Source organism: Fukomys damarensis, unplaced genomic scaffold (assembly GCF_012274545.1).
Source record: "Fukomys damarensis isolate Sample0158 unplaced genomic scaffold, DMR_v1.0_HiC HiC_scaffold_1, whole genome shotgun sequence".
NCBI classification, from domain to species: Eukaryota; Metazoa; Chordata; class Mammalia; order Rodentia; family Bathyergidae; genus Fukomys; species Fukomys damarensis.
The window spans coordinates 4127267-4139766 of NW_022900913.1; the positions used below are offsets into that span (position 1 = coordinate 4127267).

The window sequence follows — 12500 nt, forward strand, 5'->3', positions numbered from 1 at the left end:
CCCCTCCACCTCTCCTTACTTACAGAAACTTTGTTTCCGTGTTTTCCTCCTTTTCTCATCTTTGCCTTTCCCCTCTTTCCTTCCCCCCACCCCTCCTTAGTTCCCTTTCCTCTTTGAAACTTTTCTTCCTGATTTCACCTCGTCAATTATCTGTTTTTGTCCTCATTTACACTTTCAGTTTCTCACACCAGAAAAACAATTTGGGATTTACACGTGTGTCCTATTTATTTCATTATGGCCGCAAGGTGCATCAATTTAGCTGTAAATGTCTAGTTTATCATCTTTATGGTTGAGTAGTACTTTTTATTTTTTAAAACCACATCTTTGTACAGTCACCATTTGATGGACATTTGGGTTGTTTCCAAGATTTAGCTATTACCAACTGTGCCGCTATAAACATGGGTATGCATATATCACTGTGATATGATGCTTTTAATTCTTTTGGGAAGATACCCAGCAGAGGGATGGCTGGGTCAAATGGAACCTTTAATCCTATTTCTTTGAGGTAGCTCCATATTGATTTCCACGATGGTAGCAACAGTTTGCACTGCCACCAACAGTGGAGAAGGGTGCCTTTTCCCCATACCCCCATCAGCATTTGTTATTGGTTGATTTCTTGATAGCAGCCATTCTTTCTGGGTGAGGTAGAATCTCAGTGATGTTTTCATCTGCATCTCTCCAGTGACCGGTGATGTGGAACATTTTTTCACATTTATTTGCTCTTCTACTTCGACTTCATTTCAGATGCCCAGATTTAGATTGGGTCTTTAAATTTGGGGGGGGTCTGATTTTGTCTGAATAACAACTGGTAAAAATTTTTTCCCACATTGTGGATTGTGTCTTCATGCTGTTGATAGTTTTTCTTGCCGTGAAAAGCTTTTTTTTTTTGTATCAGGGATTGAACTCAGGTCCTTGCACTTGTGAAGCAGCTGGTAGAACCTCTGAGCTAATGTACAGAAGCTTTTTAATAAGATGAGGTCCCAGTTGTTTATTCTTTGTGTTAGTTCCTGCGCAACTGAGGTTTTGTTCATAAAGTCTTTTCCTATGCCAGTGTCTTTAAGAGTTCTACCTAACCTATCTTCAAGTAGCTTTAGTATTTCTGTTTTAATATTTAGATATTTGATCCATTTAGACTTTAATTTACTGCATGGTGAAAGAACTGGCTCCAGTTTTAATCTTTCATAAGTTGAAATCCAGTTTTTCTAGCACTATTTATTAAAAAGGCTATCTTCCCCCCAGTGAGGGTGTTTGGCTTCTTTGTCAAAGATAAGGTGGTTGAGTATGTCTGAATTTGTTTCTGCATCTTCTATTCTGTTCCATTGATCCTCAGGTCTGTTTCTTTGCCAGTACCATGCTGTTTTTATCACAGTAGCTTTGTAGTATAGTTTCAAGTTGGGGATTGCGGTACCTTCTGCCTTGTCTCTGTGGCCTACAATTGCTTTTGTTATTCTAGGTCTCTTCTGGTTCCTAATCAATTTTTGGATTGTTTCCTCAAGTTCTGTGAAATATGCTGTTGGATTTTCAGTTGGGATTTCATTGAATCTATATAGCAGTTTTGGAAGTGTGGCCATTTTCACTATATTGGTTCTTCCTAGCCAAGAACAGGGGATGTCTTTCCATTTTCTGATATCTTCTTCATCTCTTTTTTCAGAGTGTTATAGTTTTCAGAGTAGATGTCTTTTACTTCCTTCATTACATTGATTCCTAGGTTGTTTTTTTTTTTTTTTTTTTTTTGGATGCTATTGTGAAAGGAGTTGTTTCTCAACTTTCTCTATCAGTGAGCCTGTTGTTTGTGTACAGAAAGGCTATTGATTTTTGAGTATTTACCTTGTATCCAGCTACTCTACTGAATTTGGTTATTAAGACTGGAAGACCTGTGGTAGAGTTTTTGGGTTCTTTATAGAATATGATGTTGTCTGCAAATAATGACAATTTAATTTCTTTCCTATCTTTGTTCCTTTCATTTTTTTATTCCTTTTATTTATTTCTGCCATCACAAACCATGAGTGTAGTTAAGATGATTGAGGGAAGGGGATATTGTTAAGAACAAAACAGGAAGATTACACAAGGTATTTTGCGGTAATCATACTTGGCTACGAGGCTCAGTAACAAAGATGTTTTTAGCCCAGAGTTAGCAACTGTATGTAGCGTCCATGCAGAAGTGTTTGTAAGTTCAAGGTGGCCTTGTGTAATATCATGGTTCCAATGGGGTCTTGTGGGAATTTTCTCTTCAGTCACGCAAGCACGGCAGCCCTTCCTTATGGTCTCCACCCTTACTTAGTCATGGCTGCTTCTGACAGGGCTCATCCCGCATGACTCCTTCTTGACTCTGACAGGATTCCTAGATTTCTACCCAGATTTTAAGTTCCCTACAAATGGATTAAATGTTCATGTTTTTTTTTTTTTTTTTGATACAGGAGATTGAACTGGGGACCTTGTGTTTGTAAGGCAGGCAGCAGAACCACTGAGCTAAATCCCTGGCTTCATCTTTTTTTTTTTTTCTTAACCTTCACAGAAAAAGCAGTATCTCTGAGAAATAAGTTTGTTTTAATAGAATTGCATATTTAATTTTCCCCCACAATAAGCAAAGCAAACATCATTCTTATTCTTGGTATATCAAATTGAATTCTAGGAATTTAATAATGTCTGCCTTGGAATTACATAGAAAAAGACCGAATTAACAATGCATTTTTAAAGTTTTTTTCTCATACCTGTACATTGACATCTACTTTTCTGATAGCAGCTCTGCTGGTTTTGAGTTTCTTTGTTTTTGTTTTTCCTCCTCTTTCTAGAGGGTATGCAGAATGGGAGTATTCTATTCGGAATAAATAAAAAAAGATAGAAAATAGCAAAAGAATAATTTCACATATATTCTAAAGGGCCAAATAGCTAAGAATATAATTCTGGGGAAAAATATACCTCAGATGAGCTTTATTCCAGGTGTGTTATGCTTGTTATAGAGATGTAACGTGGTGGTACTGCTACTTGTTATGGCAGGAACAAGCCTGAAGCCGTTTGTCCCAGAAATGACTGTGCCTTGGAGAGGAGCATAACCCTGGGGGGAGGTCACTGCAGGAGCAGGCGTTGCACAGCAGTCTTACCCACAGGGACTCTGGCTGTAATAAGAGACTCATCCAACAGTTAGTGCCTCACTTAATACCCAGACAGGAACTCTGGTGATTTTTCATGCTAGCACAGGAAATTTGAAGAAATAACAACTATGTAACATAAACAGACATGCAACACAGAGGGTATAAAAGACACAGCTTGGCCATAGGTGTTTTTTCCGTAAGAGTAATTCCTGCTGTAAGTAAAACCTTACTTTTTAAACACAGACTCCTAAGTGAGAAGGTTAAGGACGTAGCTTAAAGAAAGCTAGACCATATTTTTTTCTAAAATGAGAGCAGCAAGTCTTTTCAAAATGACTAAAACAAATTTTAAATATAAAATATATAAAAAGGACTATTAAGGGTAGTTTCCAAAACTGTTTAGGATATACAAAAATGTGTTGCATCATAATAGAGTTAAATATTCTTTCTGAATCCTATAAACACTATAAAATGCTTTAGATTTATTTGCTTTTCAGAAGTTAAAAAATCTGATTGCTTTCACATAAATTCTTCCAAACTCTCATCTACTTTCATATCTTTATTGTCTTTCACTGCACTCTGAGATCATCTCCAACTTTCTTAACACTGTGCTTTTTTGTTGGCTTTAGTAAGTATACTTAATATTCTAGCAGTAAACATGATTTGAAATTTAAGGATTCAAAGGTAATTGTAGAAAAAGGTAGACACCTACCTCTCTGCTTTCCCCCCCACAGACGTTCAAGTCCTCTTGTCCACTGTGGTTTCCTCCTGAGCTCATTCCCCACGTAATTAACAGTCATTAGAATTCAGCTGACCTAGAAGATTTCAGGATTCCTCAAATTTTCACAACACTACAAAGTCACTAAGACCTCATGTGGATAGTTTGGAAATACTGGTGTTATGTAAGTTTGTGTACTTGGAAAAGAAATGCAAGCTTTATTTTTCCTGTCTAAAAGGAATCGAAGCAACATTTCCAGTTCTCAAGATAATGTCTAAAATGTATATTACTAAAGAAAGGTAAAGGTGTTCAAGGGCTGAACTAATCCAATGTACAGTTAAGGATTATTTATTGTCTTTTTTTTTTTTTTTTTTTAATCAGGGATCAAACTCAGGACTTTGCTTTTGTGAGGCAGGTGCAGTGCCACTGAGCTAAATCCCCAGCTCTTATCTTTTTTGTTCTTAATCGCTATATTAAACCCTGGTTTCTTGTGGATTAGATAATAATTTTAACATTATAAAAATTTCAGAAACTGCTAGTATTTAAATTTCAGGAAGGAATCTGACTAAATTAATCACCTCTTTATTGTTAGAATAGAAGATAAAATAGCTTACTAACTGATGGGAGTTGCGAATGTCTCTGGGACACAAAATTTGGTGTGATTTTCTTTCTATTTCTCATGAGTGACAACACACAGCATTTCCACCCTGTAACATGAAACTCCCACTCGTAAAGTGTTGTGTGACTTAAAAAGTCTGATTGTAACGGTAGCACCCTTTCTGCTGGAACAAAACAGGAGCAGAATGCATTGGGAATGGGGCACAGCGGCGTTGAGGTGGTTCTTCCCCACCTCTTTTGGCTTTGTTTCTCAGGACACTCTGCAGGAGGTCCCATCAGAATCCAGTACTTGTTACAAAATGACACAGCTGCTTTTCTCCTGGTCTGTGTCTTTTTCCCCCGGGCTCCTCTCCTTCCTTCCCCCTGCTTGCTCTCTCCTGGTGGGATGGAGAAGCTCGTCTGTCTCTCCTCTGGAGTGCCACTGCTGTCTCCAGTCACTGCTTCCTTCCGGGCTCTGCTCCCAGTCGGTCTTGATTCTGCAGAGACAGTGCTAGAAGACAGTCCTGACCTGCTGCCCTCTGTACGGTTTCCGAGGCTGGAGGAGGCCTCGGGTGAGACAGACTCAAGGACATTTCTGTCACCGTCTACCTGGTGTAGGCTTCCTGGCCAGCTCGCTCTCCATCAGAAGGCCCTGGTCTGTCACCAGCCGATGCAGGTGACCCTTGCGTTTGGTCCTGGTGCTGAGACAGCTGTTTCGAAAGCACAGTTCTCCCTGACCGGGGGCGGTTAGTCACCTCGCCTGCTGTGTGGGGTGCTCAGCTGGGCTGTAGTGTTCAGAAACTGCTTGGCCGTCCCTGACCAGCTGGCTGCTGTCCGGCTGCTTCCGCAAGTGGCTTCAGCTCCCCGCAGCCCACGCAGTATGAGGCTCCACCGGCCACCCCGCTGCACAGGAGTGGAGCAGGTGGAGTGCTGCCCGCTCCAGTGCTCAACGCCATCCAGGCCCGGTGGCCGTTTGTTTCGAATCGCCATGGCGTCGCTCGTGTTCTGTTCATAATTTAATCGCTGAGTTGCTGAGAATTCTTTGGGCTTTGTATCCAGCACGTAATCCCAGAAATACTCCCATCAGCTACTCAGCAGTTGTGATTTCCATCCTGGTGGAAGTTTCACCTCCCGGGCCAGAAGCAAGGCCTTGAGCATGCCAGCAAAGGGCAGGGCCGCCTGGTGTGTGCCATCCCTCCCCTGGACCCCATGGGATTTGCTCCTGGGCAGCTGCTGCTAGATGGCCTCATTCCATGCTGCATGGAGGCATAGCCCCGGGGTCCCCACCTTCCCCTCCCCGCTGTTGAACCCCGAGCTGCTGGGGGAGGAGTGCAGGTTGGAGATGGGCGTCAGGAAGTCCAGGATGGGGGGTTCCCATCCCAGGTGGGCTCCAGGGCTCCGGATGAGGTGGGGCCCCTGGGGCAGGTGTGAGGGTCCAGCCCTTGGGAGGGTGAGGAGGAGGGGCCGCCGGCACTCTTCTCACGAAGACTAGTTTTCTTCTAAACTGTTCGACAAGGAGCACTACAGATACAAAGCAAGCCCGGAATTTAGCATGATTCTTTCTGGGATCTTGGATTGGAAGCCAGATCACCAAGGAGTGACTTACTGAAATCCAAAAAATAGGTAGTGAATCTAGCACAAACTTAAAAGTCCAGTAAGTGACTTATAAAAAGTATTTCAACATTTAGCATAAACTGCTTGGGAAAGAAAGCTGCTTAGAGTGGCAAAATCCAGAGGAGCAACTCTGGAAACCCTTTCTGTAGGCGGCAAGGCTTTCCTTGTTCTGTCTAACTGCAAGAGTGTTATGCTTTGCCAGGCTGAGCAGAAGGACAGGATGCCATCCCGGTGCACATTTCTTCAGGACCGCCAGCCTTTTGCACTTGAACGTATCAGAAAGTCAAGTCAGCCTCTTTAAAAACAGAGTTACTGCTTTTCTAGAAGGTTTTGCCATTTTGCCGTGTCTTTTGGTAGCTGGGAGCGGAGTGGCCCAGGATTGCAGGTGGGTGACACAGCAGGAACTCAGTGGTGGGGAAGCCGGGGACAGTACGCTAAATGCTTCAGAGGAGGTTGTAGGAAAGGGGAAAGAGGTCCAGACCAGGTTAGAGAAGCCGTGTGCACTCTTCACCTGTCCTCATCCGGGAGGGGAGTGGTAGGACTGCCCTGTGCAGCCTTGGTGAGGAAAAGAGGTCAGGTACACCCTGGGCCGGCTCCTCACACAGACAGCACCTGTGCCCAAGGCTTCCGGCCATTGGATGAGGGTGATCAGAAAGACTGGGCACCTATTCCGTCCTCGGGATTCTGGAACCTCGTGGTCCTTCACCGTAGTAATTTCATCTTTTTCCTCTTAGGCTTTGCCTTGTGGTTAATGGGCCTGCTGATAAACATCCACTCAGATCACGTCTTGAGGACCCTCCGTAAACCAGAGGAGACAGAATACAAAGTACCAAGGGGTGCGTCCAAGAGGGGCTGTGTCTCAGTCTCACTGTGTGTGCCCTGCTGCTGTGTGAGCCTTGGTGCCCTAACACCTCGGTGCCAGGTTCATTGGCTGCATGTTTCCAGGGTGAATCGCCTCTGTGATTCATTTCTTTTCAGAAAAATGAAGCTGATTCTGAGTACAGAATAGTCAGGAAGCAATAGGATGAGGAGGAACTTGCGGCTCCCTGGGGTCTGATCCTTGTGCTTCCCACGGTGTGATGGAATTGACTCCTTGACAGACCTTCTGGGAAGTCTACTTCACAGCCCTAAAAGTGTCGATCCACTGTCGAGAGAGGAAGTCATCACTGGAAGATCAAATCTGAGTGCTGGAACCCAGAAGAGTAAGCGAGAATGTGTCATGGGTGGTCACCCCATTGAGGCTACAGTCCCAGCCCGGGGCTGGTTTGAAGATCCACAGTGCTTGCATTAATCCCAGGTTGTCCTGGGTGGGAGTGGGCTGTGTTCCCACGCCCAGGTAGCAGGAGGCCCGCCCCAAGAGGCACCTGCCTTCCACTTGGGGGCTCGCAAAACTCGTAGATCTTGTTTCATCACTCAGTGTAGGAGGCACAGAAGCTGCGGTGTTCACAAGGAGATGGGCACCGTGGGAAGAGTCTAAATGAAGCAAAGGATTTCAGATCTTGGAGTTAATAGAAGCCAGTTATAAAGGGAGCATTCCCAATGATCTAAGAAGGGGGCGTGGCAGGTAGGAGTACAGAAGTAAAGTATGATAAAGACTAAGCAGATACAAAGCAAATCAGCGCTAATAGAGAAAGTGCACAATGTAGCTTTTAACAACAAAAGCAAGCAAATGATCAGATTAAACTGTGGCCCTCGGAGCCCGCAGTCCAGAGGACCTCCGGAAGCCAGGGTGCAGACGTGGAGAAGGGAACTCTGGGCGCCCAGGTGGGCTGCTGCTGGCTGGGCCCTGCCCACCTGATGGGAGTAAGGACCCTCTCCCAGTGGGCCGGGCTGTAGCCTGTGTCCTTTGGAGGGGACCCAGTGCCCCTCATCCCTGCCCGGGGGTATCTGATCAGGTCCCTGGGCAGCGCTGCTCCCCAGAACTGCTGCCGAGAACTACATGAGACGGGGCAGGGCAGGAGCCCCGATGGCCAGAGGAGGGAATGCTGGAAGAGCCCAGAGACACAGTAGTGGTGGATGTGAGTGACAGTCTGTCACAGAGGGGAGGATCCCCGGGGAGGCCACCCCGACCACTCAGCTGCAGAGGAGCCACCGGGATGTCTCGGACCTTTCCCTCCACCTCCTGCTGCCGGCCGCTGCTCTGTGTTCTACCCCAGCGTGTTCAAATCAAGAGAACAAGGAAGTTGTTTGTACAGCACCATTGTAGAAATATTACGGAGGAAGACAGCAGCAAGGCCTGTCTGAACAGAAATGCATTTCACAAAGCAGGAGAAAGTTGAAGCCAGATCTTGCCCCATGGTTTTATGTGTGAGTGAAACACCGCAGCGTGGGCACCAGAGCGCTCTGGCAAGAAGCACCTCCACCCCTGCAGCCTCCGTGCCTGGCTGCCCCACTGGCCCTGACTGGGGGGGCATCTGCAGCAGCTCTGGACCCAGATGGAGCAGAAGCACAGAGTCCGGCAGGAGACGACCCGACAATGGGGGAAGACAAGCTGGGGAACCATAACTTGGGGGAGAAGCTGCTGCTAAAATGCTATTTCTGATCCTTAAATTAGACAGCACAGAAAGAATGGCAGCAAAATCCAGATACCACAGAAAGGACAAAACTAAGGAAGTGAGGCCTGGATTTTTGCAGGGAGGGAAGGGAAGAGAGGGCTGCTGTGTGCACATGGGAACTGTGAGCATGAAATCTTAAGGCCCTGGAACAGCACAGGTTTCAAAACATAGTGCATGCCTGGCATGGTGGTGCACACCTGCTCTTCCAGCACTTGCAAGGCTGCGGCAGGAGAATCACTGCAAGTTTGAGGCCAGCCTATGCTACATAGTTCAAGGACAGCCTGAACTGCATAGGGAGATGCTGCCTAAAACAAAAGGTAGTGCAGGAAAGGTTTTGTAAAGCCAGCCTAGACGCAAGTCCAGCTTTGAGAAGAGCACACCCTGTACATACCAGTGGTGGTGAGCCTGTGGCACTCATGCTGCAGCAGGCTATTTTTTACCATTGAAAGCGCTGAAAGGTTCGCCATCACTGTCTACTTATACCAGGGGGGAAATTGGCCGCAGTCACACAGGTCCTCAGGCTGAGGGTGGCTGGCGGGAGGCTCCTCAGATTCTGGAGGTGGCCCACACCTTGCTCGAGTCCCGCTGTCCCTCGTGTAGATGCAGCTGGTGGTGTTTAGGACCCTGGGGCCCAGCATTGTGGTCTCTGCTCTGGAGGGCTCTGCTGTGTGGGCTTTGGAGCTGACCACCAACCTGCCTGCTCCGAATTTCAGGAGGCTTTTCCGTGTGACAGCGTGCTGTCTAGCACAGTTGTTTCTGTGAAGCCCAGCGACTGTGCAGTTCTTCGGGATCCCTGGTAGAACTCTGAACATGGGTGTGGTGTCATCATTCAAGGCCACAGGGATGAAGTTACAAAACCCATAGAGGAGGAGTGACAGATGGGTGCAGAGATAAGGGGCAGCACACACAAGTCCGGACGAGGCACTTGCACAGGTGGAGGACAGGTTCTGCGTCCATGTGTGCCAGCCACAGCCCACTGTCCCGTCAGGTGGTGCCCTTAGGGCACTAAGTACTAAGGGGACACACTCAACAGGGTGGCGTCTGTGGGTTTTCTCAGCTCAGTACTCCCCAGCCCCTGACCAGATGTGTCCTTCCACACTGGGCATGGGGGACAAGGTCCCTGATGGTGCCAGCAGAGGTATCCCATCCTTCCCCACTCCGGCCCTGGCCCGGGGGTGACATTGGCCTTTACAGGAGGGTGCACAGCCCTCCCTTACCCTGGATTTGGCTGCCCAGATGCTGGTGAGAGAAGACAGACTTAGGAAACGGGTGGCTGCAGAAGCGGGAGTGAGGGTGACCCAGAGTCAGGGCTGGGAGGGAGCACGGCCTCACGTGTTTGACACGGTCCCTGTAGATGGCCCCAGGGACATGTGCCACTGCATGTCACACAGGTATGTTACGTTTCTGCTGCGAGCAGTGGTATCTCCTGACGTGGTCAGGTCGGGACTCCGCCGGGCATGGTCCCGTAGTAAGTGCGCTTTGCTCTGTCTTCCTCTAGGAGGCTTGTTTGAATACGTTACTGCCGCCAACTACCTTGGGGAAGTCGTGGAGTGGTGCGGCTTTGCGCTGGCCAGCTGGTCTCTCCAGGGTGGGGCTTTTGCTCTGTTCACATTTACCGTTTTACTGCCCAGAGCACAACAGCATCACCGGTAAGTTTTAAAACATTTAATGTTCCTCATTGGTTCTTTGGCCTTGGGATAGGAGATGTTCAGGTTAGATGTTCTGAGATTCTGTGTTCGCCTTGCTATCATTACGCTGCCCTCAGTGCAACCCAGCGTGGGGGAAGCCGTCAGCCCCCAGCAGCCCGGGGGTTTTCTCTGCTCATCAGGGCCTCTGAATGTTTGCTCCCGTAGTTCACGGTCAGATTTGACACCAAGCAGAGGATGCAGAGACTTGAAGTAGAAGCAGCAGTTAAGATGGAGATGCCAGCCAAGTGCGATGGCACACGCCTGTAATGCTGGCACTCGGAGAGGCTGAGCAGCAGGAGCACAAGTTCCAGCCGGGCTGGGGCAACTTAGAATTTAACAAGATCCAGTCTGAAAAGAAAGAAGAGAAGAGCCTGTGGACGTAGCTCAAGGCAAGGGCCCTGAGTGCTAACCCGTTACTGCAAAAAGCAAGCAGTCTGAGAATGGTGCTTGAACTCTAGCAAGAGCGTGAAGGCCTCAATGAGCGGGGTGGGGCTAGTCCAGAGCTGGGAGAGCTCTGCATCACTCCCACGGCACCGTCAAAATGCCAAGGGCTGATGCCACAGGGCCACGGTGCGGGTAGAGCACCATCCTGTCCAGGGAGTTTGCCGTGTCTTTTAGGGAAAGGACAGACTGGAAGCTACAGGACATCCAGATGGAGGTCATGGCAGGGGGAAAGTACAAACCTCTTAGAGTCAAGATACCTCGCCCAGTGTCCTGCCAGCCTCCGTGCGTGGGGAGGTGCAGGGATCACTTCCTGGAGATGGAGCAGGAAAAGGCCCTACTGGAGGTATCAGTGGTGTCACCCTTCTAAGGTGTGAGCATAGACAAGTGCCCTGTCTCCAGGTGCCCCACTGTGCCAGTGGGCTGGGTGTCTTCACCACAGACCAGGAGGAGAGGCAGGTCAGCATGCCAGGCCCAAGAAAGTCAGGAGTTCGAGGTTTCAGAGCAACAGCGCAGGCTGCAGGTGAGAATGACTCTGCTTCTGGGAGAGGATCAGCTGCTGTTCTGAGCCCCAGCAGACACTGGAAACAGCACAGCAGACTGCGCCATTTCACATGGCAGAGCCTTAAGGAAACTGAGTTTGGTTCCGCAGGCCTCAGATTTCTCTTCTGGGGACCTTGGGCAGAGCTTGGCTGCAGGTAGCAGCTTGGTGGTTTAGTGTCGAGTGCTGATAATGCAGTGTAGCTCCATTCTCCTGCTAACTGTGCAGAAGCATCCGAGAGGACGAGCGTTACAATGCAGGGTTTGCGGCCCAGCAGAGGAGCCTGCTCCTCCAACGAGTCCCTGTCCTGGTCGCACTGTCCCTCTCTGAGCCCCTCACAGCCCGTGGCCAGGGCCAGGGGTCCGAGCTCCGCATGGCCGCCAGCACCTTCCTGGGGGCGCTGGTCTTTGTATTTGTAGAATTTCATAAGAGAATGCGAATGACAGCCTGTGCTTAATACTAGAGACCAGGAAGTAGCGCTGAAGCCTCACAAATGGGGGTGAGGTGGGGGGTATGAGAGCCTGCCTGCGTTGTCAGGATGTTTCCTTGAAGGAAAACGGAGCAGGAGAATCCCTCCCTACATTTGACTGTGAAACAAACAAAAATGGAAAAGATGCAGTTCCGCTCCCCAAATGCAAGCCTCTTCTGAAACCAGACCTGTTTCATTTGACATTTTGGTGTCGAGGTGCATCTCTGCTACACGTGACCCCACTTTGTCCTTGTTTATAGTAGAGAGGGCCCCACTGAATGAATAGCACTGAATATTGGGCTTAATCCCAGCACTCGGGAGGCTGAGGCAGGAGGATCACTGCATGCAAGCCAGCCTGGACTATACAGTGAGTTTGAGGCCAGCCTGAACTACGTAGTGAGACCCTGTCTCAAAAAAATAACATATACACACACAAATCCTATCAATAAATTGATTCCAAAAGAAAGAAAATACTTTATAGTTGGATTACCCTGAACTCGGGAGTCACGGCAGCAGTAGCTACTCCAGGGAGAGCCAGGGCTTTCCTCAAAGGGTGGGCGAGGAGCGAGGGGCAGGGAGGGGCAGGCCCTGGTCACATATGGCAGCTTTGCGTCTGGGCAGAAAAACCAGACTCTGGGCCGCTTGCCCTTTTGAAAGCTGTGATGTACACCTTAAAGCATTTCTTGAGGTGGGTTGGGTCTTCAGTAATGGAGAAAAATGTTACCATTTATCATTTTATTCCCATATCATGGTCTCTGAAATTAATTTTTTTTTTTTGGTACCAGGGA

General features: G+C 48.0%; 1 protein-coding gene across 1 annotated transcript in view; it reads left to right on the top strand.

Moving 5' to 3' along the window:
- The window catches only part of Srd5a1 (steroid 5 alpha-reductase 1), a gene marked incomplete at its 5' end in the record, with an annotated part of 27356 nt that overhangs the window by 10527 nt on the left and 4329 nt on the right, over positions 1–12500 (top strand). Inside the window, 2 exons of the mRNA XM_010605824.3 lie at positions 6753–6854; positions 10072–10222. Of these exons, the coding sequence (XP_010604126.3) occupies positions 6753–6854; positions 10072–10222 (253 nt within the window). The remainder of the gene's footprint in view (positions 1–6752; positions 6855–10071; positions 10223–12500) is intronic.